The sequence below is a fragment of the Fomitopsis serialis genome (genome assembly GCF_022376445.1).
Source record: "Fomitopsis serialis strain Sig1Antser10 chromosome Unknown B0H18scaffold_19, whole genome shotgun sequence".
Classification (NCBI taxonomy): Eukaryota; Fungi; Basidiomycota; class Agaricomycetes; order Polyporales; family Fomitopsidaceae; genus Fomitopsis; species Fomitopsis serialis.
The window spans coordinates 131840-158234 of NW_025954979.1; the positions used below are offsets into that span (position 1 = coordinate 131840).

General features: G+C 59.4%; 8 protein-coding genes across 8 annotated transcripts; 3 read left to right on the forward strand and 5 right to left on the reverse strand.

Annotated features, from left to right (window-relative positions):
• The first annotated feature begins 620 nt into the window (after positions 1–620).
• On the forward strand, positions 621–2548 carry B0H18DRAFT_995848 (G-protein beta subunit). Its single transcript, XM_048045361.1, has 6 exons — positions 621–852; positions 917–1070; positions 1120–1600; positions 1650–1781; positions 1832–2144; positions 2200–2548. The coding sequence occupies exons 2-6, from the start codon at positions 956–958 to the stop codon at positions 2209–2211; spliced, it is 1053 nt and encodes a 350-aa protein (XP_047895529.1). The 5' UTR covers positions 621–852; positions 917–955; the 3' UTR covers positions 2212–2548.
• A 2543-nt stretch (positions 2549–5091) lies between these two features.
• Positions 5092–6108, forward strand: B0H18DRAFT_1117263 (uncharacterized protein; the record flags this gene model as incomplete). The annotated part of the gene is made up of 2 exons (XM_048033550.1): positions 5092–5260; positions 5333–6108. The coding sequence occupies 2 exons, from the start codon at positions 5092–5094 to the stop codon at positions 6106–6108; spliced, it is 945 nt and encodes a 314-aa protein (XP_047895530.1).
• Positions 6109–6363: 255 nt separating this feature from the next.
• Positions 6364–8627, reverse strand: B0H18DRAFT_1084065 (uncharacterized protein; the record flags this gene model as incomplete). Its single annotated transcript, XM_048031743.1, has 6 exons — positions 6364–6417; positions 6480–6851; positions 6911–7267; positions 7325–7712; positions 7820–8019; positions 8109–8627. 6 exons carry the CDS (start codon positions 8625–8627, stop codon positions 6364–6366), a joined length of 1890 nt encoding a protein of 629 aa, XP_047895531.1.
• A 540-nt stretch (positions 8628–9167) lies between these two features.
• On the reverse strand, positions 9168–9993 carry B0H18DRAFT_172026 (uncharacterized protein). Its single transcript, XM_048036957.1, has one exon. It carries the CDS (start codon positions 9883–9885, stop codon positions 9256–9258), a length of 630 nt encoding a protein of 209 aa, XP_047895532.1. The 5' UTR covers positions 9886–9993; the 3' UTR covers positions 9168–9255.
• Positions 9994–10473: 480 nt separating this feature from the next.
• B0H18DRAFT_995853 (uncharacterized protein) lies at positions 10474–14272 on the reverse strand. Its single transcript, XM_048045362.1, has 5 exons — positions 14225–14272; positions 12744–14173; positions 12021–12687; positions 11247–11966; positions 10474–11199 (listed from the first exon to the last, which is right to left on the reverse strand). The coding sequence occupies exons 2-5, from the start codon at positions 14139–14141 to the stop codon at positions 10679–10681; spliced, it is 3306 nt and encodes a 1101-aa protein (XP_047895533.1). The 5' UTR covers positions 14142–14173; positions 14225–14272; the 3' UTR covers positions 10474–10678.
• Positions 14273–15231: 959 nt separating this feature from the next.
• B0H18DRAFT_995856 (uncharacterized protein) lies at positions 15232–16643 on the reverse strand. Its single transcript, XM_048045363.1, has 2 exons — positions 16243–16643; positions 15232–16156 (listed from the first exon to the last, which is right to left on the reverse strand). The coding sequence occupies exons 1-2, from the start codon at positions 16430–16432 to the stop codon at positions 15624–15626; spliced, it is 723 nt and encodes a 240-aa protein (XP_047895534.1). The 5' UTR covers positions 16433–16643; the 3' UTR covers positions 15232–15623.
• A 338-nt stretch (positions 16644–16981) lies between these two features.
• Positions 16982–18549, forward strand: B0H18DRAFT_995857 (uncharacterized protein). Its single transcript, XM_048045364.1, has 6 exons — positions 16982–17039; positions 17097–17305; positions 17364–17427; positions 17487–17635; positions 17690–18166; positions 18190–18549. The coding sequence occupies exons 2-6, from the start codon at positions 17183–17185 to the stop codon at positions 18421–18423; spliced, it is 1047 nt and encodes a 348-aa protein (XP_047895535.1). The 5' UTR covers positions 16982–17039; positions 17097–17182; the 3' UTR covers positions 18424–18549.
• Positions 18550–20533, reverse strand: B0H18DRAFT_995858 (uncharacterized protein). Its single transcript, XM_048045365.1, has 4 exons — positions 19575–20533; positions 19251–19515; positions 18841–19212; positions 18550–18794 (listed from the first exon to the last, which is right to left on the reverse strand). The coding sequence occupies exons 1-4, from the start codon at positions 20426–20428 to the stop codon at positions 18774–18776; spliced, it is 1512 nt and encodes a 503-aa protein (XP_047895536.1). The 5' UTR covers positions 20429–20533; the 3' UTR covers positions 18550–18773.
• Positions 20534–26395: the final 5862 nt, after the last annotated feature.

The following is a 26395-nucleotide window of genomic DNA, read 5'->3' on the forward strand; positions in this document are numbered from 1 at the left end:
GATGCCTGAGTTTCCAAAGCCATGTCAGTCAGCGGTATAATGGATATCCAGAGTCCACTGTACCTGGCTGGCGCTCGCCTTCTTAGACTGTCTGCCACCGCGTCCATGTTTCTGTCCTATGGAATTTAGCACAACAACAGCTTCATGCAGACTCGCGACTTAACTCCACTAATCGAGAGCACGTTTGGACGTCGTTGACCGCCACGCCGGGGGTCCCGGATGATGGGTTTTATATTCGGTCACTACTTCGAAAAATGTCACATTCCGGCAGTAAGACCGGTTAAATGTGGGTATAACCACATCGACACGAAGATTTGTTCGCTCTGGAACAGACCAACTTGAACTGCACGCGTACATGGCAATGCGCGTCCAAGCTTCAAGCCGTTCAAACTAGCTTCTGCGTGTACCTGCTTTCTTCGAGCTAGAATTGATCCTTGGCCCGTGGCAGACCTGACAGGAGCGATTCGTTACCGCAGAGCTCGAGGGCGGGATGGCCATGAACTTGAACGTTTAGGGGCGCCCAGAGAGCTCTGGCCGTGCGCCGGCTGGGGGTGTGGGAAAGCGGGCTGCATCCGGCAATGGCCGCCAGGCCCGAAGAGATGCGCCCATCAGCGCTGCAAGGGCCAGCGTGACGGTCGCCATCTTGCCTTTCCCCCTCCCATCCCCGTGGTGCGCAAGCCCCCCAAGCCGTTTCGGACGACGCTGGACTTGTAGCTGCCTCGCACACCGCCTGCGTGCCAGAGTCGCTGACGGACTTGTTCTTTCAGCGCTACAGCACAGGCGGCCTTCTCACGCAACCTTCCCATCAATTTCCGACTTCTCCTTCCCTCGTTCCCCCTTGCTCGTTGCGCGGTACGTCCCTTCTGACCTTGGGTTCAAAGCCAGTCGGATGCTGACGAGGGCACCCCTGCTACAGAACGAGTTTCCATCTTTCATCTCATAAAACTTAGGGATCATGGCGCAGTCACCGCAGAGCGATATCCAGGAGAGGATCGCGGCAGCCCGCCGCGAGGCTGAAAGCTTGAGGGAGAAGATCAGGGCAAGAAGAGAGTCTTCCGCTGACACCAGCCGTACGTCCTCCCGGTGAATAGCCCTCGTTCAACGGCTCATTGCTTACAGTGCGAGCGATGGCTGCGGAGGTGCCTGCCTTGCCCCGCATCGTCATGCGCCCTCGTCGCGCCCTACGGGGTCACTTGGCCAAAATCTATGCTATGCACTGGGCTACTGATCGTCGACACCTCGTTTCTGCGTCCCAGGATGGAAAGCTGATCGTGTGGGACGCGTATACCACAAACAAGGTCCATGCGATTCCCCTCAGGTCCAGCTGGGTCATGACGTGTGCCTACTCTCCATCTGGCAACTATGTCGCGTGTGGTGGCCTCGACAACATCTGTTCGATCTACAACCTGCATTCCAAGGAGGGCAACAATGTGAAGGGCGCTCGCGAACTAAGCGCGCACTCTGGATACCTCAGCTGCTGCCGCTTCCTCAACGATCGCCAGATCGTGACGAGCTCGGGAGATATGACCTGCATGTTGTGGGACATCGAAGCCGGTGTACGTGTCGTGGAGTTCAGCGACCATACGGGTGATGTTATGAGGTATGTATTATATGACCTGTGGGAACGCCATGTCTCAATGGCTGTGCAGTCTGTCCCTCGGTCCCAACCAGAACGTTTTCGTGTCTGGCGCGTGTGATGCTACCGCGAAGCTTTGGGACATCCGAAGCGGTAAGGCCACCCAGACTTTCACTGGGCACGAGTCGGACATCAATGCCGTAAAGTGAGTCGCCTGTCTTTGGCACTTTCATTGCACCTCATTTTTCACTTCAGCTTCTTCCCCAATGGCGATGCCTTTGCCACTGGTTCAGATGACGCCTCGTGCCGTCTGTTCGACATTCGTGCTGACCGCGAGCTCAATTCATTCACGCACGACAACATCCTTTGTGGTATCACATCCGTCGCCTTCTCTATCTCCGGACGAATCCTCTTCGGCGGGTACGATGATTGGACCTGCAACGTCTGGGATACGCTCAAGGGTGAACGCGTGGGTGTCTTGACCGGACACGAGAACCGCGTCAGCTGCTTGGGGGTCAGTGCAGATGGCATGGCACTTTGCACTGGTAGCTGGGACAGCACTCTCAGGGTAAGGAACCACTTTCTTCACAAGAGTCTTTCTAACACATTATATTGTATGTCAGGTTTGGGCATGATACCGTTTCTCGCCCACATGCATCCCGCCGTCTCTACTGCTGATACCATGACTTCGCGTTTCTGGATCGGTGTCTGCGCAGATTCATCGATATCCGTTTTCTTATATGGGTCAAGTTGTGCCTCACTTGCGCCTCGCATCGAGAACGCCACGAGTCTGTCCTTACGTGCTGTATCCTCGCTGTTCGCCAGTTTCACCCGGAGTGTTTATATTTCTTGTGGCATTCACTTATTACCTCATACTCGCCGTTCCTCTGTGTCCCTTGCTCGTCTCATAAGCCACCTGCTTCCCTATCCTTACAGCCGCATCGCGAATGACAATACAGAATTTATGCTTAACGATTGGAGTGAGACGCTATACGCGTGTCTTGACAGACATTGTTGCACGTGACTCAGTTAAAGACGTGTCCAGCGCGACGCGTGCACGGTGCGCACTGCGCAATGCACATAAGTCTCCTACAAGCCAGGCCTCTCGTCTTGACATAATACCTTGCTGGCATTATCATCGCCTTTGTCTCATAGCTGTTGCACTGACGAGCCATTATGTCTGAGGATGACCGTGCAGCAAAGGCCGCTCGAGCACGAGCGTTGGTCCGTAACGCTCTACTCGACTGTCCCATTCATTATGTAGCTGAATCTTTCCGAACAGCTGAAGAAAAAGCAGCAGCAGAAGGCGGGGGGTGGGGGCTCAATTGCAAGTCCAACCGTTGCCTCGCCCGTTCTGCCTCCGTCGCGAACGTTGTCGCCGGCACCATCGCGAACATTCTCGCCGGCACCTTCTGAGATTTCTCTCGCGAATACCGAGGCCACCCTCACCCATCCGGAGGACCACAAGGACGCACGAAGTGTGGGAGACCTGTAGGTACATAGGAGCATCGAAGTGGTTAACAGCCCGTCGTCTGGCATGTTGCTGAGAAAGCCTGCGTAGATTCACCAAAGGACAACTCGGCGATGGTGGTGACATCAGTTGGTTGTCAGGGCTGAATAGAGTTGACTCTCATCCGTCGGCGACCATCGCCTCTCCTCAAATTCCCCCTCCTCCTCCTGCAACGCCTCAAAGTGCTCGTGGAGCTGGATCGACCGTCGTCAGCGGGCAGGACACCTTGCATGCTAGGATTGCCGAACAGAGCTCTATCATCTCTGCATTGGAGACAGAGAAGCGTGCTCTCGTGGACTTGGTGGAGCAGCTGAAAAGCACTGAGACCAGTGAGTGAACCGGGTCCGATGTCTAGACTAGTACCTGACCCCTTGATCGAGACGCGCACCGCATGCAAGAGAAAGTGCTGGCGGAGAAGCAGAGTGTCATCTCTGTCCTGCAGTCTGACAAAGATCATTTGACCGCCTCACTTGAGAAGCTCCAGCAAGTTGAAACCAGTGAGTACACAGAGTCAAGAATCGTTTCCAGTGCATAACGCGTCAGACAGATGCAAAACAGACGGAACGTCTGCTACATGAAGAGCGCCAGAATTCTGCCAAGTTCCAAAGCCGCATACAGCAACTGGAAACTGATATCGTTGCTCTATCAGCCAAGCTCAACGAGCGAGATACGGACATTGCCTCACTTTCCTCACAAAATCAAGAGCTGGAGCGTGCAAACCAGCGCTTGCGCGAGCTCGAGCCGAGTGCGTCTTTCGCCCGGTGCGCGTGGCTCCTGGCTGACGCTCTGTAGAACTGCAGGTTGCGAATAAAGCTCTGGACGCTGAAAAGGGACGTTCAAAAGGTCTGGATGGACGCATACATGACCTGGAGACGACTCTTCAAGAGCACTACAGCCGCATGGCCGAGCAACAACAGACTATTACACTGTTGGTGTCCGAGAAGAACTCCTTGACGTCGTCGCTGGAAGAGCTCGAGGATGCGGACTCAAGTAAGTGCTGAAATCTCGTGGGCGATGACGCAGCCGAGCTGACTCCCGCGATGCTACAGAGCTGCGGGACACGGAGAGCGCACTTCAAGCGGAACGTGCTCGGGCACAGAAATTGCAAGAAACCGTGGCAAAGCTGCAGGACGAGAACGACGAGTTCTCATCTAAGGTTACCGAATTGACTACATCCGAGAAGAATCTCGCGGATAAGAGCCGTGAGCAGGTACGCTGCCTTGCCGCCTGTTCATTTCCCGGAATAGTTGACAATCTGTGATACAGGAGCGCGAACTGCAGCTTCTCCATGGGACATTTAATGATCTACGTATTCAAGCGGAGCAAGCGGAGAGAAGAGTGCGGGAGCTGGAGGAGCAGATCGAAAGTGATGATCGCGCAGACCGGCTGGAGGCCACCTTGCAGAACACCCAGGACCGGGCCGATGAATTGGAGTTCCAACTTTCCAAGCTCCAGCAGGCAAGCACAGCTTTCATCCGCTGATCAGTATACGTAACTGACATGGGGCTCGCAGGCGCATGGTACGCTCAAGGCTGAGCGGGATGAATTAGATTCGCGAATACGTCAGCGGGGGCAGGCAGAGGAGGACTGGCGAAACCGTCATGGCGAAGTCGAGAAGCAGCATGCAACGACGAAGGAGCAGCTCTCGGTCGTGAGCACCGAGCGCGATGACCTTCTGCAACAGAAGTCGACTTTGCAATCTAAGGTGCAAGAGAAGGAGTCCACAGTCGCGGACCTCGAGCGCAAGCTCGTCGATCTCGCTGCGCAGCTGAGCAATGGTGCTCGGCAACTGCAGCAAGTCCAGGCAGAACTCAGGAACGCGAACAAGCGTGCCGAGAGGCGGAGCGGATCCAGGGCGAGCTCCAGACGGAAGGCGTCGGGTTGATGCGTTCCTTGGACGAGATGCGGCCCAAGATCGTGGAGCTCACAGACGTGAAGCTCAATCTCAGCGAGGAGGTCGAGGCTTGAAGTCCGCCCTGCACAGTCGAGACGCTACCATAGCACAATGGAGTCGAACCTGGACGAGTTGCGGAACGAGAAGGATGTGGTTTCTCGTGAACGCCAGGAGATTGCTCTTGCGCTAGAGAAGGAACGTTCATCCTCGCACACGAACAGCTCCGAGCTTCAGAAGGAGTCCGACACCCTGCAAACGGATTGGAGGCCGGCGCGCCATCGTCCGTAACCTGGAGGCCGAGCGCAACAACTACCACCAAATGACCGAGCGCCATCTCGCCGAGCTAGACCAGCTCAGTCCTCGCTGCAGGAGCACATGGAGCAGGTCTCCGGCCTGCAGAGCGAGCTCGACGAGCGCGAGAGCGCGCAGCAGGAAGCGCACGAGTTCCTCGAGCACGCGCAGAACGAGATGGAGGCGCTGCGCGCGGAGCTCTCCGCGAAGGACCAGGAGCTCGAGCAGCTCCGCGTCGCGGCGTCGACGCCGATATCCGCGCACCCGAACGCGCTCGACGCGGAGATGCTCAGCGCGATCAGGCAGCAGCACGCGCTCGAGCTCTCCGCGGCGCAGTCGCACATCCGTACGCTCGAGACGTCCGTCTTCGACGTCGAGGCGCACGCGCACGCGCTGCAGCGCCACGTCACCGCGCTGGAGGACCAGCTCGCGCACCTGCGGCCGCCGTCGCGGGCGGCGCAGCGCTCGCCGATGCCGCCGCGCACGTCCAGCCGGCCCGCCGACTTCTCGGACGATCTGCGCCGTGCGTCCTTCGCCGCGCACAAGTCCGCGCACCCCGCGCCGACGCCGACCTCCGCGACGTTCGAGGGGCTCTCGCCGGAGGCGCAGCACAAGCGTCGTGTGAGCCTGAGCATGCTCAAGGCCCGCATCGAGAGCGAAGTCGCGGCGTCCGCCAAGCTCACTTCTCCGACGGTCAAGACAGCTGGCCTGCCGACGGTCGTCGAGTCAGTGCCCCTCAGGCGAAGGCGACGGTTCCCCAGCACGTCGCCCCGCGCAAGCCGCAGTTCATGGACGATTCTCACATATTCTGGTGTCACTGTTGCCAGGGCGACTTAGTAATTCTCTAGGGACCATGTACGTAGCCAGAAGATGCAATGGTATGTGCGGACAGATGGATGATGCCAACGCGTGATATACATGACATGACGATATTGAGGAACAAGATCCAAGCAGGTCTGCATTCGTATTAGTCGCGCGCAGCGCGATGGGGATTAGCTACTCTACGGTATCGAGTGATAACTGCGTACGTCCGAAGCGGGTATGTCCCAATAAGTGCGTATAGATGTCGTCTCGGAGATCGCGGCCCTTACATCACGGCCAGTTGTTGCGCTTCGTCTTGAGCCTGCGCAGCTTTTGCATGAGGTCCTGGTGTCACACACAGACGGTCAGTTGTCCGCCCCGGCGAAACAATGAATGACACAGCGTACCTGTACTTCATCTGGCTTCAGCGTCCCGCGGCCGCGTTCCTCCTCGAGGCCTTTCTCGATGCTCTCAAGGACATCGTTCATGAGGTCACGGTAGTTAACGCCGAAGAACTGGGTGAGCTTCGCCGCGCGACGGCGGCGCTGCTGGAACGCGCTCTCTTCGGGCGGCGGCGACGGTAGGATGGTCCACTCGGACGAGACGGACGCTAAGGACGCCATGGACGTGCGTGTGGGCATCGACCGTCGGCGCTCGGCCTTCGTCGTCGCAGCCTGGGCGAGCGAGAATACACTGTCCTCCGTCGGCGTGTGGTCTGAGGTGTCCTGGGTACGTCCGCTGAGGTAGTCGTGCAGTTCGGCGAGGGACTGCTTGTCGTCCTGTACGTGGCCCATTCGTCAATGCGGATGCTTAGATGTAAGCAACAGAACAAGCTTACCCGGTCAATGATGTCGTTAAGCGAGTTCAGAGAATGGCGGTAGTGCATGTAGACATCGGACATCGCCGTGAGCATACCGTCTTCCCAACTCTCGCTCGTGTCGGTGCGTGTATGGTCAATCAGCGGCTCAGTCGAGTCTGCGGTTCCGGGCCTGGCGCCCTTCTTCGACTTGCCCTTGTACGACGTCTGGTTGAGGTTGCGCCCACCCGACGGCCCTGCGCTCTGCACGGGCGGCGGGAACGAGGACTGGGTGGAGTACCTAGGCTTCGCAGCGATGGGCGAGAGCCCACTGCTTCCGGGGGAGGAGACCGCCTGACGGGTGTGATAGAGCACCTGGGGCGGCGCCACCCCGAACATCTGAAATGAAATGGGAAGTCAGTTGCCGTCTCGCGCCTGGCACGCGTGCGAACGCACCTTCTCCATCTTGACGGCGCGGCGGACGTTGATGGCCTTCTCCCTCTCATTGAGGTCGCCCTTGAGACGGTCGATCTCGTCAGACCACGTCGCCCCGAACTCGGCCGCGGAGCTGCTGCGCCTGCGGCGGAGGCGGAGCCTGCGTGCTTCGGCGTCCTCGCCGGGCATGTCGTCGTCCTGGGGGGTGGATGGTGCGGGGGAGGGGAGCGGGACGCCCTCGTGGAGAGGGCCGAGGACGAGGTGAGTGGGTACACGTGAGCCGAGGAAGCGGTGGAGCTTTGCGAGCTTCTCGCGCTTGCGGCGGCGGTCGTCTTCTGCGCGCTGCTCGTCGTCGAGGGAGAGGGCGCCGAGGAGGGAGGGGGTGGAGGGGGAGAGGACGGGGTCGGGGCTGGGGCTGAAGAGGGAGAGGTCGGGGCCGGGGCTGAAGAGGGCGTGGCCTTTAGGCGTTGGGGGCGAGCGCTGTGCGGGGCCCCAGGGAGCGCTTCCTCGTCTGACAGGTCGATGAACGATTCGGGCGAGCCAGACGACGCCCGCGAGGCTGCCGACGCCCTCCCTATCTCGATCACGTGCGACGCGTCCCTCCCCACCAGCCCGCTCATCGGCGACAGGTCCTGCGGCGAGAACGGCACAGAGCGGCGGCGCATGCCCATGTTCACGTACTGCGCGTCCTCCGCGGGCGGCCACACGACGCGCTGCTGCGTGTCGTACACGGGCACATGGGGTCGTCCAGCATCGACGCCGCAGGCCTGTGCTTCCTTCTGCTCGGCTTCGGAGGCGCGCCCACCATGTTCGTGCGCTGCGCGTGCGCGTGCCCCAGGTCGACCTCGACGGGGAAGTGCCCGACGCCGGGCGTCTGGCCAAAGAGCTGCGTGAGTTTACGCGTCTTGCGCACGAGGTCGGCGCGCTCCTGCGGGTGGAGGAGGTTGCTCGTCAACGGGATGTGGCGCTGGCCGCGGTCATAGTCTGGCGAGGAGCTGGACGGCGAGGGCGTGTTCGGGCTCTGGTGTTCTAGAAGGGAACGCTGTGCGGACCTGGATCGCCTGGAGGAAAAGTCGGGTTTCGCAGAGGTAGGCACGGGCGGTTTTGCGGCGGTGGAAAGCGGGGCGAGAAGGGGTTTCTTGGACGAGTGCGGGCGGGAGCTGAACTCATCAGAGTAGGACTGCGGTGATGTCCTGGAGTGCGGCTGGGTTTCGTGGGGCGAGAAGGCGGCATAAGGATGGTTGCTGTGGGTATCGAGGGGCGAGAAAGTCGGGGAAAAAGTGGGAGAGGCAAGTTCGATGAAGGATCCACGATAGTCGTTCATGTCAGTCGGCCTGCTGGCTGGCGAACGGGTGGAGGAGGCAAAGGAGTGGGCACTAGAGGAGTATAGGGTAGAGGAGATGCTGATGGGACGGTGCAAGGCGGGTGATGGGCCGTCGCTCGCGTCGCACAAGCTCGGCCCAGACGCATCACTCCCTCCCCGCCCGTGGGAACCCCCGGCCCCGCCAGCAACTGCCGCCGGCTGCTGCCCGTCCGCCCCGTCCCCCGGCCGACGGCCCTGCCCGTCTCCACTGCCGCGCCCCGCCAGCGACACCGTCAGCGCACTGATCGGCGAGTTCGGCGCGCTCGCCGCGTACAGCACGCTCGCGGCCGTCGCCCGGTCGGGCCCCCGCCGCACCGGACTGGGTGGGCCGCCGTCGGCGTCACTCGCACGCCGGGTCGACGTCAGCTTGCCTTCCGCGATCATCCCCAGCGACTTCTTGCTCTTCCCGATCATCTTCTCCACCTTCTGCAGCGACGACAGTCCCCGCAGGTGCCGCAGCCCTCCCCCTTCGCCGCCGCCGTGGGCGACTCCCGCACATCGTCGCCCGTTCGCGACGAGCTCGTTGCCAGAGACTCGCTTGAGCCCTGCCCCGCGCTCTCCGTGTCCGCCTGCCGCTCACTACCAATAATCAGAGGCGGCTCGTCCCGCATGAGATATGACAGCCGCGGTACTGGATTGATGTATGGGTTCCTGGTCGTGCCCGATCCACCTGCACCGCTGCCTGCGCCATCAACTGCCCGCGGGACTGTCGTCGGTGAGGTCGGCACGGAAATCGAGCCAGACGGCGAGGAGTGCGACGAGTGCGCCGGCTTTGGTCTGCTCTTTGGACGCGGCGGTGGGGGGAGCCCGCCCCCCCAGTCCGCGCTGGTCGATCCATAGCCCCATCCGGACGACTGGTTCCGCGTGCGTTCTTCGTACTCGAGCGCGGCGCGCAGGTTCGACGAGATGACGAGGGATTGGGAGCTGGACGAGGGCGTGGCTGCCGCTGCAACGAGACGATCGCGGTCGCTCCGCTCATCAGGACGCTCGAGTGTGGAAACGAGGCTTGCTTGCGACATCGCGCGGGTAGTGGGGCGTGGTGTGCGTGAAGGTCGTTACGGGGGTGCGTCGTCGCAGATAGATCTAGCTCGGGCTCGAGGGCGAAGACGAGGACGACCGCGTACTGATATTGCGCCGAGCCCCGCAGAGGCTGCACTGTGGCGGGGCACCACGTGCTCGCATTCCGTCGAAGAACACACCAAGGTTTGATGCGGGCCATTGCCCGCTATCTTCCCCGTTCGCATGGCAACCAGCGCCCACAGAATACAACACCCCCGCCCGCCGACGCCTTCTGTTCGCACCGGGCGCAGTGGTACTTGCTCGGTACAAAGCAGGTAATAGGCACGTATACTGCCACTTTGAGCTCCCTTGTGCCTGCGGTGGGCCCCCTTGGCACCCGCCACCTTCGCGGACACAGTCTGCAAGCCGCCGGCTTCTCAACCGCTCGACGTCGGACGGACGCCCCCATACCGCCGGTGCAGTCTGGACTCTCCAGTAGGTACCCCGGCTTTGGAAGCTAATCGCAAAATCAGCGCACACGGCGGCACGGGCCATGGGTCGTGTCTGTGGTCGCTTCTCAGTCCTCGCTGAAGTCGTGCGCACTTGCCTGGGCCACATTTGATTTGCAAAGCATAGCCGGCGGGACGGGCGAAGCCTTGTGATGCGGCACTAGGAGATGACCCTGACGTTTCAATGCAACTTCGATGAAGAACACACTTCGTCCCTCGGCGCGTCATAGCTCTCACCCGGCCCACCGTTCTCGACTCTCAATCAAAACACGTTCTCACACCTCTCACCTCCGAGGAGCGAGAGTAGTATAGATATCCAGAGAATACGATGCGTGTAAGAGTACAGAGTGCGATCGAATGCAGCGAGATAATATAGATGAATGCGATAGAGTGGGATGAGATGGGATGGAACTGTAACACGTATACGAATCGATAGCAATCCGAGTCCGACTCAAATCCATTGACAAGAAGACAGCACACGACACACGGTACGCGACCGCACGACTATGCAGGCGCGGCGGGTGCAGCGGGCGGGCGTCGCGGCGGCAGGGCAGGTGGCTTGGGGCTCGGTTTCGGCGTGCTAGGCGATGACTGTCCGTCCCCACTCTCACCGCCCGGCGTAGGGCTCAAAGGTGGAGAGGCACTCGCGCTCGCGCCGAACCCGTCCTCGCCGGCGCTGGATCCTATCGACGGCCCCGGTAGAGCAGGCTCCAGCGACGCACGCTTGCTCCTGTCCTTCGACACGATGGACTGCAGCGCAGCCGACGCAGCCGACGCGTTCGCGCTTTGTACCGCAGCCGCCCCGCCCCCGGACGCCCTGCCCAACGTGACCGAGATCGAGCGCGGTGGCAGGGGCGGCGGGACCGGTTTCGGCGAGACGACCTCCGGCTGCGCCTGCGCGTCCGACGTTGAGGTCGACACAGGCGCAGACGCAATAGCCGTGGGGGTCGCGATGGCCGTGGGGGTCGCAGCCGCGTCCTGGTCATTCCCAGCAAAGCCCGTCTGCGTCTGCGTCACCGGCGGGACTCCGCCCCGCGCCCCGCGCGCCGGGGTTCTTCCACAGCCGGTACACCTCTGTATCGCGGGCTTCTTCGCTCCGGCGCCGACGCGGGCGGGGGCGGCGCGTAGCCCATCGACATCACCTCCCCGCGGTGGCTCGCGTGGATCCCGGGGATGGTCATCGTCTTCGCCTGCGGCGGCTGCGTGTGGATCCGCGCGGGCGGGCGGTCCTCCGACTCGTCGGCCATGAGCCCCGGCACGCCGTCGCGCTGGGAGCGCCCCGAGGTTGTCCGCTCGAGGGGGAAGGTCGGTGAGGACGAGCGGGACTCGGGTTTCGGCGAGGTGGGTTGGGGAGGCGCGAGGTAGGGCGAGCCGCTACTGCTGCTATTGCTGCTGCTGCCACCGCCTACCGGCGACGGCGAGACACTGCGTGCCCGCTCCTTGCCCTTCTCACCTTGAGGTATCGAAACGGGGTCAGTGCGCAAGTCCGAGCCCAGCGATCCGTCCTGCTGCCTCCGCTGCTCCACCGCTGCCCGCACCTCCGCATAGCTCGGACGTGCCCTGTGCGCTGCCGAGTTCGCGCGGAGCCGGGTCTCGTTCTGAGGAGCGCTCGCGCCGTCCGCGACTTCCTCGTTGGTCGTGCTGTTCGTGCTGTCCTTCCGCAGCCCGCTCCAGTTGACACCCCACTTGCGCATCGCCTCCTTGGCAGTATTGCTCAACGCCTGCTTGTCACCTGCGCGCGACTTCAGCGTCTGTAGGAACGCAGCCGTCGAGCTGGTGGTGTTGCTGCGGCCTGCGGTGCTATTGAGAACCGGACTCTTGGACCGCGATGGGGAGGACGACTCGCCAGTAGCTCCCACGGACTCATCGTCAGTCGCAGAGGTAGATGTTCCCCGCGAAGATGCTTGCGAGTGCTGTGACGACGAGCGACGACTGACGCTCGGAGCCAGGTAGTCTTCCCGCAGTTGCTGTGCCTCGGATGGCTGTGGTGTAGTATCCTCAGACGACGCAACTGGTGTCGAGCTCGACCTCCGTGTCAGGGTGTGCTCAGACTCTGGAGTCCTCCCCCGTTGATCCGAGTCGTCCAGATTGTCGCTTTTCGATCCTTCCGCATCGTCCTCGTTTGACGCGCCCAGCCATGTACGGCGCCGACTGTCAGACGACAAATTCGCCGCGGGCGAGCTAGGCAAACTGACAGCCGTAGCGGTCCGGCGGAGGTCCATGAAGATGTCTTGAGGATCGTTCACAATCTTCGCTTCGGTCTTCGCCTCCTCAGCAGAATGAAAACGTTGTACGGGAGGATGCTCAGGGTCTGTCGGCATAGGCTTCGGCAGCTCTGCACCAGACGCAGAGACAGTAGACTTCGTGTCATCGGCAGCTTCGGGCTCTTGGCCGTAGGACGATTCGACGTGCGTACGCGAAGCATCTGCCCAGATGCCTCCGCGGTGCAGATAATTCATGCTCTCAAAGAACGAGATGTCGTCCATGTTTGGTAGTACCACAGACTCCTGGATCTATGGAATGGTCAGCACAACAGGTACGACAGAGACCGATACGCACGCATACATACCACTTCTCGTACTTTGGACTCGATGGTGCTGAGAATCATGCCCCAAGTGATTTGTCGGTCACTCACGACAGGCTCGACATTCATGACCATTCTCGGCATCTGCGTGAATGCGTACCAGATCCGACTGCTCGGTGGCCGCTTGACTTTCACGAGCAGGTTGCCCTCCACCTCCCGCACGACCAGAGCCAACACAAGCTTTACGGTGTATGTTTTGAACCGAGCTCCGAGGTTGATGATCGCAGTGGCCTCCACCGTGATGCGGATTTCTCCCTTGTACTGCAGGTGAACCTCGAAGGAGGCATCGCCCTCCTTTGTGAGCTCCTTGAGCATAGGCTTGCTGAGCGTCGGTGCCTTGTTCCCGACAGACACCTCCTTGACGTTGATGTCCGTGAGGAAGCTTGGCTTCTTCACCTTCGAGATCTTCTTCATGAGACGTCCGATGATGTACGACTCCAGCGTCTGCGTACGGTAGTAGCTGAAAAATATGCGGCCCAAGAGTGCGTTCAGCCATCGCATTGGGATAACATCCGGCTGTTCGTCCAGCGTTGATACGAGGTGCGACATGTCCTCCGGTTGGAAGACCACCTCGAGGGGTGCCAATGTGCCTGAGTTCGCTGGGTTGTCCGATGCGTGTACGAACGCGTGGTACCAGTCCTCCATGTCCATGACGTTCTTGACGAATATGAACCATGGTGTCGACACGTCCAGCGCCTGGTCCCGCGCCTCCTCGCGCCGCCTCTCAGCCTCCAATATCTGCTCACGTTGCCGCTGCTTGGACTTCGAGGTCCCGCTGCTTTCCTCGAGCTTCTCCTCAACATTCTCTCCGTCGAGTTTCATCTCCTTCGTCACGCTGGGCATCTCCTTGTCCGGAGGTGGTATCTTCGGCTTGAGGCAGATCGCGTTCCTGCGTGAGAACAGCTCGCCATCCAGCAAGCCCTCCGGGTAGATTACGACGTCGTGCCCACTGAGTTCGATCGCAGCCTCGCATTCGGTCATGCTCTCGTCCTCGTATAGATAGAGCACCTTCCCTTTGAGGACGGTGTACCACATGTCCTTCGGGCGCGAGCGACGCGCATCCTTGGAGCGTGAGTCCAGAAAGCCACGCACCATGTCAACGTAGGACGAGTCCGAGGGTTGTTCCTCGAATGTTCTGCGGACGGTGAGCCAGCTCTTGCGCACCCTCGGCGCGTCATTAACATCGGATGGGGACGGTGCTGCAGTGGTTGAAGGGAGGTCGGGTGTTTCGGACGCCTCGTCTGGTTTTTCGGCCTTTTGGACCTGAGCTTCTTCTACCGGGACCGCGGTGTAGACCGTGTAGAATATGGCTCCCAGGATGAGGAGCGGGATAAACGTGATTCCTCCGAGGACGTACGCGTAGAGCAGCGCCTTGAGCGACATGGTCGTCGTCTCCCGGGGGCACACTGCGTCAGCTGCAGAACCTGAGCAAGATGGCTAGCTGAGGGTTGAAAGGAAGGACATACGGGAGGTACGTTCGCGACGAGGTAGAGATGGGGGCGTGCGGCCTGAGCATGGCCGGCGGTACCGTACAGACCATCGCCACAATTAGCCACGTGTCTTTACGTAGCGTGAAGATCGAGATGGAGCAGCAACTTAGGCACTGTGCATTCTCGAGCCCGGTTCGCGTGTGTCGTCGAAAAAAAATCGGGCTTGAGTAGTATGATAGAGACCATACGAGATCTTCGCGCCGCTGCCAGTGTGTATGCACAAGGCAATCACTTTCGCCGTCTCGGAAGCAGATCTTCTGCAATTCCGATCTCAGATGACGATCGCCACCCGCGTCTCTGTCCGAGTCTCCTGCGAGGTCGTACATATTTAAGCTAGCCTGGGCCCACTGGCGACGAAATGGCGAGGTCATGAGCACCTTGCAATATGTCGTGTTGTTGAATGTCATGCGATAGATGCGTATACATAAATGCATTTTATCCCACAAGAGTCCGCCATCAATTCTATGCTAGCCGCAGGCCCGCAACAAAGGGAAGTTATGGAACATGTTGAGGTATCGTTGAATGCTGAGCGCTGAGCGGCTCGCTCCAGTAGGATACACGGTGAGATGGGTGGGCAGGCCAGCCGTATGGCATGTCGAATAGAAGAACTCAAACAGAATCGACCACGCTACGTATCGTAACCTTCACCCTTGTGCGTAAGTTCACTGTGAATTTGTACTATAAGCTTAGCCCTTTCCCTTGCTCCCCAGCACATGCATGTGGCAGGGTTACTACTGAAGATTCTCGGTGTCTTTGCCCTCAATTACAACACCGGTGAGTGTTAATGCACCCGAAACAAGACACCAGAATCAGCTGTACATGGCTGTTCATCTCGTTCGGCCTACTTAGGGGCGCGCGAGTCAGCGCTCAATCACTAGTTCGCAAGCCCATATTCAATGGAGAGATGCAATTACCAGTGTTCAACGATGTTGAATATTGCGTCGGGTCCTTGTCAGCGAGACGTCAAATGTCAGCGAGACTAAGCGGTTTCTTGCCACGGGCAGTACCGTAACCCATTCGCACCGAGACGGCTCACTGGAGAATATCGCGGATAGAATACGCACTACAACGCGCTGCTGCAGCCGGTTCTACTAACCGAATGTAAGCCTATCCTACAGATGCAATGTGAAAACGCGCGGAAGCGGCTGAATAAAAGGGAACGTAACAACACCGCAGGATGCCCCGCGCCCAGTGATTAGTTGAGAGTAACACGAAAGACGACGACGACGATTTCACAGAATGTGCATGGGAGATATGACACACATCCGACAAGTGCAGTTCGACCGATGCCAGTCTTCACACAGCTCCTCCGTCTCCTGACCAACCCGTAATCCTCCAAAGCCTGTTTGTTCGCATCTACCGGGAGGTATTTTCTTTACTCCGCGACGATCAGCCCACCCATCGCCCTCTGCATATCCGCCATACCGTTGCCTACGACACGAGGGGGAAGGCTGGGGTGCCTCATGCCGAGCGCAGCGCCCAACATCCTCTTGCCGGGGTCGCCGATGCGCGGCGCCCCGTGGTCGGGCATCGCAGCAACCACCGCGGGGTCGTTTATGGTCGGGTCGACGGACGTGACATCGCTCCCGAGTGAGGACGAGATAAGCGCATTCAGAGTCGGGTGAGAGGGGAGATTTGGGAGTGTTGGCGAGGGCTCGCGGTCTCGAGGGGCGCCGTTCGCATTGTTCCCGGCACGCTGCGTGCTCACAGACACGCCGCGGTTGTGCGAGACAGAGTTGCGGACGTTGTGGCCGCGTCCGTTGCCGCTGTGCTGGCGCGCATTGACATTCTTGATCACTTCCTGAGCGTCAGGGCCGTCATATGGCTTAACCACCGTCGTCTGCGTCGAGTTGGGGGAGTTGAAACCGGCGGGAGGGAATGCCAATGCATGGAGGTAAGCGCGTTTGGCTGTGCAATAGGGTTGCATGAGTTTCGGCCACGACGCCCATGGACCAGCCCCCCATGGAGAGGCGTGCGGCTCAGAGAGGACTTACCGACGTTGGCATCATTGAAAACGATTAAGAGACTCGTATCGTTAATCCACTTAATCTTGAATCCCCCGTTCACGTTCTCCCATTCAGCGAAAGCCGCCTGGATGTCCTTCGTCTTCAACTCCTTTGGGAAGCCCGTGAGCGAGAGGATGCGCGTGACGCACGCCGAAAGCTGGGAGAGGGATGTGGCCATGACGACGCAGAACCGTTGGACGACGCGATGTAGTCAAACGATGGGTGATGGGGCGAGTCGATGACACCTGACGCGAGTCGGACGGGGACGAGCAGGAGGGCTAGCTGCGAGAGTTAAGGAGCAGTCGTAATATTAGCGGGCGGGAGACTTTGGAGGAGGAACGAATGAGGGGATGGTGTTGTACAGCAGAAGATAGCCACGAGACGGTGAGCGAAAGAGCCTGAGCAGCCCCTCCACCACTGCACCCAGCCATCACTCGCAGAAACAGTTCGCACGCCACTATCTCGACTATTTCGCAATAATAATCTTCACAGAAACCCCGGAAGATGCATGCCAACCCGCAGTCGGCCTCAACTATTATTCAGTAGAATGTAACATGTCGTCCTGTAGCGCAATGCTTGCGTATAGGTACCAGTGCGCTGCGTATGTAGACGGACCCGTGTCGCTCGCCCCGGATAATGTCGGAAAGCAGATTTCGGTTAGTAAAATGGTAAGTTTACAAGGAGCTTTAATTGCCCGTACGCCGGGTCGCGTCGAGCGCAGCGCTCGACCAGCAACGCGGATCCCGACGCGCCAGCAAGAGCAAAGGGATCGTTCTACGACATTCGTGAGTGCCATATGTATCCCTCAGTGAGAAGAGAAGCTCCAACGAGAATGTGACCAGTCGCGAAGCGCCTTTCAGAAATCACGGCCACTACTGTACCGCTCGACTCGGAGTAGTGCTCTTCCACCCTGGCCACCCTCTTCACCATGTATCACGACACCGACACGGACCTCGTCCGTGCATGGCAGCTGCTTCACGAACTGAGCGAGCAGAACGCACACAACTTCAAGCTTTCCAACACTCTCCGGACACAGGCCGGCACGCTGAAGGTACGTGCGCACCCCCGCGTCGCGGCACCTGCATTGTCATGCAGGCGAAGTGATCTAGGATGAAGCTGTCCACGTATCAAGCGGGGTCTCCCTCAGGCGGTTCAACGTCGATCTCTCGAAAGGTGAGTGACACGTATCGTATGCCACTGGACGTAAGCTGAGTCGCTGTGGCCGGCTGCAGAGGTCTTCGAGTCTGAATTGGAGCGGACGAACGCGCATATCGTTATTGAGAACCACTCGCTGCTGCATGAGAACCGGCAGCTCAGCGTGCTCCTAAAAGAGTATGAGCAGACCATGGAGACTATCATGTCCAAATTCCGAAGCCACGCCGTATGTGTGCCTGCCCTCTGATGGTGTCTGTCGTCTAATCCTTACGTCTATTAGATGGCCTCACAAAGGCATGAGCTCACACTCGCACAACATTACGAGAGTCTCATCATGGCGCGCGAAACGTCCCTCATGCAGGCGGATCTGTCCAACAACACCGCCGTCTCCGAATCCCTCACCCAGCTCGCACGAAACCTCCGCGCCCTCCTCCGGAGTCTCAACGGCGAAGACCCAGAGTCATCCGACCAACCCAATGACCAGGAGCAAGGCTCATCATCAGAAAGTGCGCCCCACGAGGACGAACTCCTCGACAGCCTGCTCGGGCGGGAGGACTGGGCCCTCGAGCGCGAGGCAGAGATCGCGCGGCTAGGCCAAGAGAACGAGGAACTACGGAAGCTCCTCGGGATCGATCGCGCGGCGGCTGAAGCGAACGGCTGGCTCGCAGACGAGGCACGCGAACTCGCGGTGCTCGACAGGCGGCATTCTCCCTTCATGCTGCAGCGATCGGAGAGCCCAGGCGGGATGGGCTCCCACGTCCACAACCTGGCAGCTACGAGCCGATGCCACCCCTAGGCGGGGCGGGCGGTGGGAGCGTGCTGCTGTCTAGTAACGGCCAGGGTGGGTCGCAGTTCCAACAGCCGGGTACTATGCGGGGAACCTTCAATCGGCGACCTCCAATGTTCGGTCAACGGGGCAGGGGCGGTAGCCCGCAGATGTGGGACTCAGCGGGACCTTCGCCTGAGCGAGCAACACCTTGGTTCCTCAGACCTGATTCGGAGGCGGCTCGTTGACTCGCACGTATACCTACTTCGTTTGTCTTTCATACCGCCTATCGTGATATCCCGCCCTTGCGAATTCAGAGTTTGTGGGCAGCAGGCTCCTCAGCGCCATGCAGAACAAACACATATTCAGACCACGAGGGTATAATCTCATACAGAACATGGATATCTACAATGCATGCATGCTATACAACAATGCTGGGGGTTAATACGACGACATGATTAGCATTAACCTAAGTGATAACTATACGACAGCCGGTACGAAAAGGGGGGGGGGAGCGGTGGAAGTAATGTTGCAGTCCGCGCCTCCATGCAAGATCGAACTAAAGTCCATTCCATAGTATGTACGTCCCCACCCGACACTAACACACGATCGCGGTCACCTCCCACCCGAGACTGCTCCGCCGATGCCCTCCCAGCGATACCGACGAGCTTCTCCTTGCCCGCGCACATGCGCCCCTCCTGCGGCCGGCCCTCCCATGTGAGCGCGCGCACAGCGCAGATGTTCTGCAGCGCCTGCAGGCGGAGCAGCACAGGGTTCGCCACGGGGCGCAGCCGCGGGTGACTCGGCGTGCCCGGCTGCGGCTGGGCGACACGGAACGGCGAGCGCGGGGGCTGCGTCGGCGGCGCGAAGACGCGTCCGTGACATGGCAGGCACCCCTCGGCACCGGGGAGGCGCAGCGCGAGCGGGATGAGCGTGCGCGTAGGCTGGGGCGTGCCAAACAGCTCTTCGTCGTCCACTGTTGCAGAGAGCAAGACAGTGACATCGAAGGCAAGCGCGCGGTAGCCCTCCGCACGCAGCTTGCCAGGCCGTCCGCAGGGCAGGGGTGCAGAGGCACGGCGCGTCCGCCAGGGTGATGGGGAAGCGAGCGGGAGCCCGAGCGGCCACGGGAGTCAGAGCGCGACCGAGAGAAGTCGGTGCCCATGCTGAATAACGTGGCCTTCACGTACGCCCTTTGGAACTGTGCCGCCATGTCCATGAGCGTCGACACGGAACGACCTACTCGCTTCACCAGCCCATCTTCGACAGACTGCAGTTCCGGAATGGAAGCAAGCCGGCCTGAACCACGGGTACGGGCACGTCCGCGGCTAGGTAAGAATCCTCTGCGTCTGTATGGGAGCTGGCGGAGGCGGTGGCAGCCGGGCGTAATGGGTCATCCGACGTCGGAATTGACACGAGAGGGCGGGGATAACACGAATGTCTTATCGACTCGGGTTCAGTGTGGAGGACAGAGGATAGCAGGATGGGCGATAGAGACTGAGAGGGCGACTTGAAGGAGAGCAGGGAGGAAGAAGGCGTCGTTAGAGCGGTCGACGCCGAGCTGCGGCTGCCGAAGGAGAACCAAGAATTGGAACGGGTGATGGTGGACGCCGATGAGGAGATGGCCGACCCGCTGCTAGGAACGGACGATGAGGATCGCATGCCGAGCGAGCATGCGACACATCCACGCCCTGTGGCTTCAGCTTGCATGCTTGCTCGCTTCGACCTCGTGCCTTCTCGTGCCTTCCCCTTGGCAAGCGCGCGCTCATCCTCGCAGTCATTCGAATCGAACAAGCTGGCGAAGAGCTCTCGTTGTGATCGGCTCATACGAGCCTGCGATCGAAGGGTGGGGCCTTCGTCCGCCGGGAAGAGCGGTCCGTGCATGCTTGTTACCACTTCGGCGAACCGCACCGTGCGGCTGAGACTCTGCGCGAACTCGTGCTGGAGTCGTTGGAGGGTAAGAGAGTTATCGTCGGGAGGAGAGACACCCAGGGAAGTGGGAGGAGAATGGCGGGGGATGTTGGACGGCAGCAAGGAGTATCGCAGAGGGTCCTCTTCGGGAGAACGGGAGGGAGAGGGACGCGTGGAGGAGCGCTCGTGGGGCAGAGTGCTGTAGTCGAGTAATGGCCGCTGTGTCAGGGCGCTGAACCGCACCTGTCTCGTGTGGCGGAGTGTCTCGAGCTCACGCTCTCGCGCTTCCCTCTCACGCTCACGCTCGCGTTCCCTCGCCTCTCTCGACACCCGCCTCCTCCGCATCGCCTCCTCTTCCTTCCGCCTTGCCACCTTCGCGTTCTCCTCGTGCAGCCATGCAGCGTTGTCCTCCCATATGTGTTTGCATGCCAGTAGCCTCGCCTCCCGCTGCGCCCGCCTCCTCCTCTCTCGCTCCCGCATCGCTTCCTCTCGACATCGGCGCGCCACCTTCTCGTCCAACTCGAGCTTGCCATACGGGACAAATGAGGTGGAGAAGTCCTCGTCCTTGACGGCGGCTATGCGAGGGTCATCATCGCCGGTTACCTCGACGCCCTGCAGCTTGAGGTAAAGGACCTTCGCCAGGTGCATGTCGTCGAGGGCATATGCGACCTGCATCTGGTCCTTCAAGGAGCGAGGCGGAGAGGGTGGGCGATCAAAGTAGTCCACGGTTGCGGAAGGTGAGTAATAGGGTCTATAATGCGGGTCACTGTAGTCAGGTGGGGTTAGCGGGCCAAGTGGGGTAGGCTCGGGGGAGATGGACGCGACGGTGCTGGATGAGTTGGTGCGGGAAGGTGGGTAGTCCACGGGATCTGCAGGGGGATATAACGCGGAGGAGAACATGGGTGGCAGACGGGAGGAGGATGCCACCGGGTGTGCAGGAGTGGCCATGTTGTCTGGTGGTGAGGCGCGTCTGCGTGGCCTGTGTGGCAACGACGCGTCGTGGACGGAGAGATATAGAGACGGATCAATTGGAGGGTGGATCAAAGCTGCGGTTCGTGCTCGGGCCGCTTCTTCGTTTGCTTTGCGGGCCAACGCGATGGGTGAGACGTCCCTAGAGCGGCCGCGTCCGTCCATGGCAGGTGGGACGTTGTGCGACGAGGTCGCGAGCTGGACGAGAGGGATTATGAGCAAGGGGATTATCAAGACTGACAGAACGCGAGAAGGGCGGGTGACGAGTGGGAGAAGCTTATACCTCTTGGTTGAGCCGGTGTGAGAAAAGAGGCAGAACTGCAGTGCACTCGGGCCCACGCGACATTCATGTAAGATGAGAGTGCCTCGAGGCGGCGCTGTGCGGCCGGACGGGACTTGCTATCGGGTCTGGGGATGGCTGGGCGGCGGAGGATGGGCGAGGGGGGACAGGAGGAGGGAGAGACGCGTCGTCCGGATGGATGAGGGCAATATGTGTGGCGACGCCACTCGAGACTCGGCTGTCTCCTTATTTCGCGCCTTCCGTTGTGCGCGGCTATAATTCTAGTCCGCCAATTGGCCGATAAGTAGCGATTACCTAAATATGGCAGCATGATCTCGGATGTACCCGCCACGCGGCGGGTCCCTCTCGTCCCTGCCTCCCCGCTCGCCTTTACCCCCACAGAACCCTCCCACCCGCCTTCGCTCCAGAGCGTGCCCCATCTGCTGACCACCGCGCTGCGATCCACGCTCGTCGCTTCCGTACCACCCGCCCGCGGCGTGTCGCCCCAGCCCACCATTACCTCCCTAGCCCTGCGTAGCGGCCGTAGCCAGGTCTCCTCGTAATATCCTCCTCGCGCGCTATACTCATTTGATCGAGTTCTGTCTCCGTCCGGCTTGTTTTCATGATGCTATGATACCATCATCAAGCCAGATATCGCCCCCAAGATACCGCCTCATGTCCGTCGAACCAACGCTAGTGCGATTCAGACTCGCAACAAGACCCGGGTCGAGCAGATTGCTCATCATCGTCTGTGTGCACCACTCCACTCGCCACCATCGCATTCAGGAATACGGGGGGCGCCGCCTTCACGATTAACTGTCCCGCTCTGATGCTTGTCTTGCCACTCAGAGCCCGAGCGAACCTTCCCTGAGCGATCCTCCTCGTCCACATTTGTCGGCTTTCTCAGCAGCACAGGGTCCGGGTCCGACGAGCTGTCCACCATCGTAATCTTTCCCTGGGTAGACCCATCCGTCAACGTTCACAGCGATTACCGCCGAACACCGAACACCTCGCATTACGCAGTCCGGTATTGCCGCATATCCTTTCGTGGAACAAGCGTCTCGCGCTTCTATTACACCGGGAACCTTGTCCCTTCGTATCCCAGGCTCTCTGACGAATCCGGTTGCCTGGCGTTGCACGCCGTGAGCTGGCTGTTCTCCTTCCTGACGCGTAGACCATGTCGCCTGATCCGAGGAGCGCCCCCGGCGATCATGTTGGACGCTTCACTTGTCGCATTACCAAGGAGCCCAAGAATACACATTATCCGATATTCACTGGTGAGCAGCATTTCGGTCGTATCTCGGTTTGCATAACTCTCCAACTGCTCGGACTCGCTGTCTTTCAGATGACAACTCGAGACTCGCGGAGGGCCGGAGTCTCATTACTGTTAGGGTTCAACATAGGATTCAGACATACACAGCATCCGGGCTGTCGACGCTTCACGACTCATATCTAATCTGTCCTGGACCTTTCGTGAGATCCGGGAGCAGAGTGAGCATATGCGGCATTAACCTTGTACCAACGTGCAGTGGCCGCGCCGGTGGCCTGAGCTTCCCGTTCATGACCACCGTACCGGGTTCTAGGCTAGGTGAACCACCAGCCATTCAGCGACCGCACCTTCTATCTTTGTGCATCTCTACGGTCGGTACACAAACACGTGTAGTGCGTGTATGCGGGACAATCTAGGTGTATTGTATGACACTACCTTGTCCCACTGCGCGCGCGTGATTGTATTCAACAGCAGGTTCTAACCCCATCCGTGAGTGCGTCTTGTCCAGCGACTCGCCGTTCTCGAATTCGCGCTGATCAAGAGCCACCGGCATGAGGCTCCGTCCTGCGGCGATTCCACCAGGTACAGCGAGCTTGGCCAGCACGCTGCACTCTGCGACGCGCAGGCGTGCAAGGCGTATACCGCGAGGCAGACTAGCCCTGTCGCTCGGAGGCGTGTTGCCACAAACGGCACAAAGTGATGCAAGGTCGTCTCGGTTGATGGACCTGCGACTGTTATCGCGAGAAGTTCGTCATGGCGCCGCCGCCTAGATGCTGTGGTCTGCCATATAGATGATACAGTGGTGCTGTTGCTGTGAGGCGGACACAACGTTGTCATGATGTCAGTTCAAGTTCGTAGGTCAACGCCGCCCAGTTATCTATGCCACGCCTCACCGTCTGAACAGACATATCTCTGCTCGCAGAAGATTCAAGATCGCAGACTGACCCAAGCAACCAGAGAAGGCGAACTGGGTTGCCTTGCAACAATCTGGATATTGGTTTCGTATGTCTGCAGCTGCTGCGACAGTACATCGCTGATCCTGATTCAATACATAGATCAACACCTTGAGACAGCGGTCATCGCTGCCAGTTCTCCCTCAGACCAGCCTCAGACAGATCATCTTTCCAAGGCGATGTCCGGACGGACGGACATGAGGCTTCCAACCTTGGGGTCCCGCACGGCGTGCGTCATCGTCCGAGCTGTTGCGCTTGTGGCCCGGGTATGACCCCGCCGATCAAGGATACTCCGTCCTGATGCGCCTTAACGGGGCTAGGACTTTGCTTGTGATGCAGATGATCGCCGCGTCCGAAGAGAGGGACGAGATGCAGGCCATGTTGTTAGGCACAATCGTCCTCGATCCTGATGCACGATGCACCCGTGCCATGCTGATTGGTCTAAGTACTTAGGACGACCGACAACTGCGAGATGCGATGGATCGGGATATCGTCAGAAAGCATGAAAGTCAAGTAGGCCTTTGATCTACATGCGTTCGGTGGTAGCAGAGGCTGAACGAAAGCCCCCAGCTAAAGCTCGACAGCGCATGCGTCATCTCAGGTGTGTTCTCCTTCGTCATCGATGTTCGCGGCGCTGACACGCGGGTCGTCAGCGCCTTCGACGACGCCTGAAGGCGTCCTCGTACATCATCGGTGAGTTTATCAGTATACAGTCTGACTTCTACCGAGGCATCCGTTCATCTACGCAGCGCTGGACTCCCGGACACGGTTCGGGCTGAAGCTGTGCCTCCGACATGTACCGCATGCAACAGCCCGTGTGTTGGAGCGGCGTAGACCTCGGACTGCGCCTTCATGACCGCCCGAGCCTATATTGCCCGCAGGTTCACATGCAAGGCGGAAGTCGAGTAATCTGAAGGTTAACTGACAGCGCAGGTGGAGACATGCTAACGGGCATTGGCCTTCCTAACCTTCCAACCTCCGGGCGGCGCGCGATGTTCCTCCCTTTTGGTAGTACTCTAACAAACACTGCTCTCATTGGCAGGCCGCGCTTATCGGCCTTGGGTCAGCCCATACGATGGACTCCACGTATCCCTTGTTTCGCGGTCTAGCTGCTGCGAGTGAAAAACCCCGGTCAAACTTCGCGTCGATGTCGCAGGCTGAGGCTCGTAATGATGACGTCTCAGCGATGTCTGGGATCCATTACGGCAAGACGATACCGCAGAATATACACGACCGCACGAAGCCTCCGACGTTCCCTGGCTGCTCCAATGAACCTAGTCTCCTTGTGGGCGACCGGTGAACGCTAACCTTGATATCCACGAGGATACGAAACCCTCAGGCTGTGACCAGGTAAGTTTGGTCGGCGATACATCTTTGTTGGGAGCGCTGACCAAGCCAGCTGTTCTGGTGTTCGTCATCACAGTGCACACGACCAATATTTGAACCACGCTATGAAGATAAGGACAGAGAAGGTCTTCATTTCCGTTATCTCATCTATGAAACAACCCGCTCTAGCCTCTTCGCTGGGATCATACTCGGCGGCCAGACGTGATCTCTACGACACAGACACAAGCCAGCCCCGCGCGAGACGACGGTCAATCGAATCCCGGTTGCTCTAGGAGGAATTTACGGCCGGAAAACTCTGCAGACATGCGTTTCCCCCTTCCACTGGCGAACCTGTGTCTCGAAGCACCGAGCCTACGCGTTTCCGCCGTCCTACATAGCTGAGTTACTGTTCTACGAAGTCAAATAGGACTGATACTATCGCGATCTGTCAGGTGACCCTTGCCCTTCAATCGAGCATGCACACAAGCCGCTGGCATGGAACGATGCACGATCCATCGTAGACATCGATTGAATGGACGATCGAGAGGTATTCAGCGCGATGGAGTCCACTTCGAATTCCCTGTCAGAGTCCCATTCACTGCCCCTTCTTGCGCTTGTGTGCGGTCGCCTCGAGCTTCTCGCAACACACCCACAGCGCTTCGATGGGCTCTTCCTATACGACCGTCTTCCCGCATCGACCTAGGCTGCGTCCTCGAGAACGCCCGGTTATCGTCGATGCCTCTGTCCCGGTCCTACGATCATGTTCCGAGTGTGGTCTGACCTACCGATTTCAACTGCAGTGCGGTTCGCCGAAGTCTGGTAGACGCCGCGGATCATGGAGTCCTCGATCCTCCATCGAGAACTTGAAGACCTCTTTGCGGCCGCAGCATCACTGAACACCGACCCGGGGTCATCGCTCGGACGATGGACATTTGCATCCGTGTTGGGTAGATCACTCCCGGTTGAGCATGTTTAGGACATCGCGCCCACGGAAACCTCCTCTCACCGGGTAGCGCCACACTAGCGACAAAGCCTTCGTCTCACTGTATTAGGCGAACCGCTGGGCTTACTCATTGCATATTGTGGCGAGACGCGTTCTCTCACTTTTCCAATCTCGAGCGTTTGTAGGTGCGTGTTCAACTGCGTGCAGCTCCGGGTTTGATTGTGGTTGTCGTTTGATCCGTCTTGCAGGATAGATAGATCGGACTGGGACGCCAGCGGTGGCGGCGTCGATGTACAGCTGTAGTTCGAATTCGCGCGATAGGTGCGGACGTACGGCGCAAACGACATTAGACCATCCGTGATGAATTTGGCGCGATGTCTGCCCTCCAGCGACGTCTACGCTGCGGTCAGTATTTACGCTCGATGTCATCGGGACCCAAATGACTACGCGCCAGCTTTCACCATGAACGTGCTCGCCAGTGGACCAGCACGCGTCGAAACGGAAACATCTGTTCACGGACTGGATGCGCGTCCACGTCTCTGCAACATGTCAAATGTACATGTTCCACACC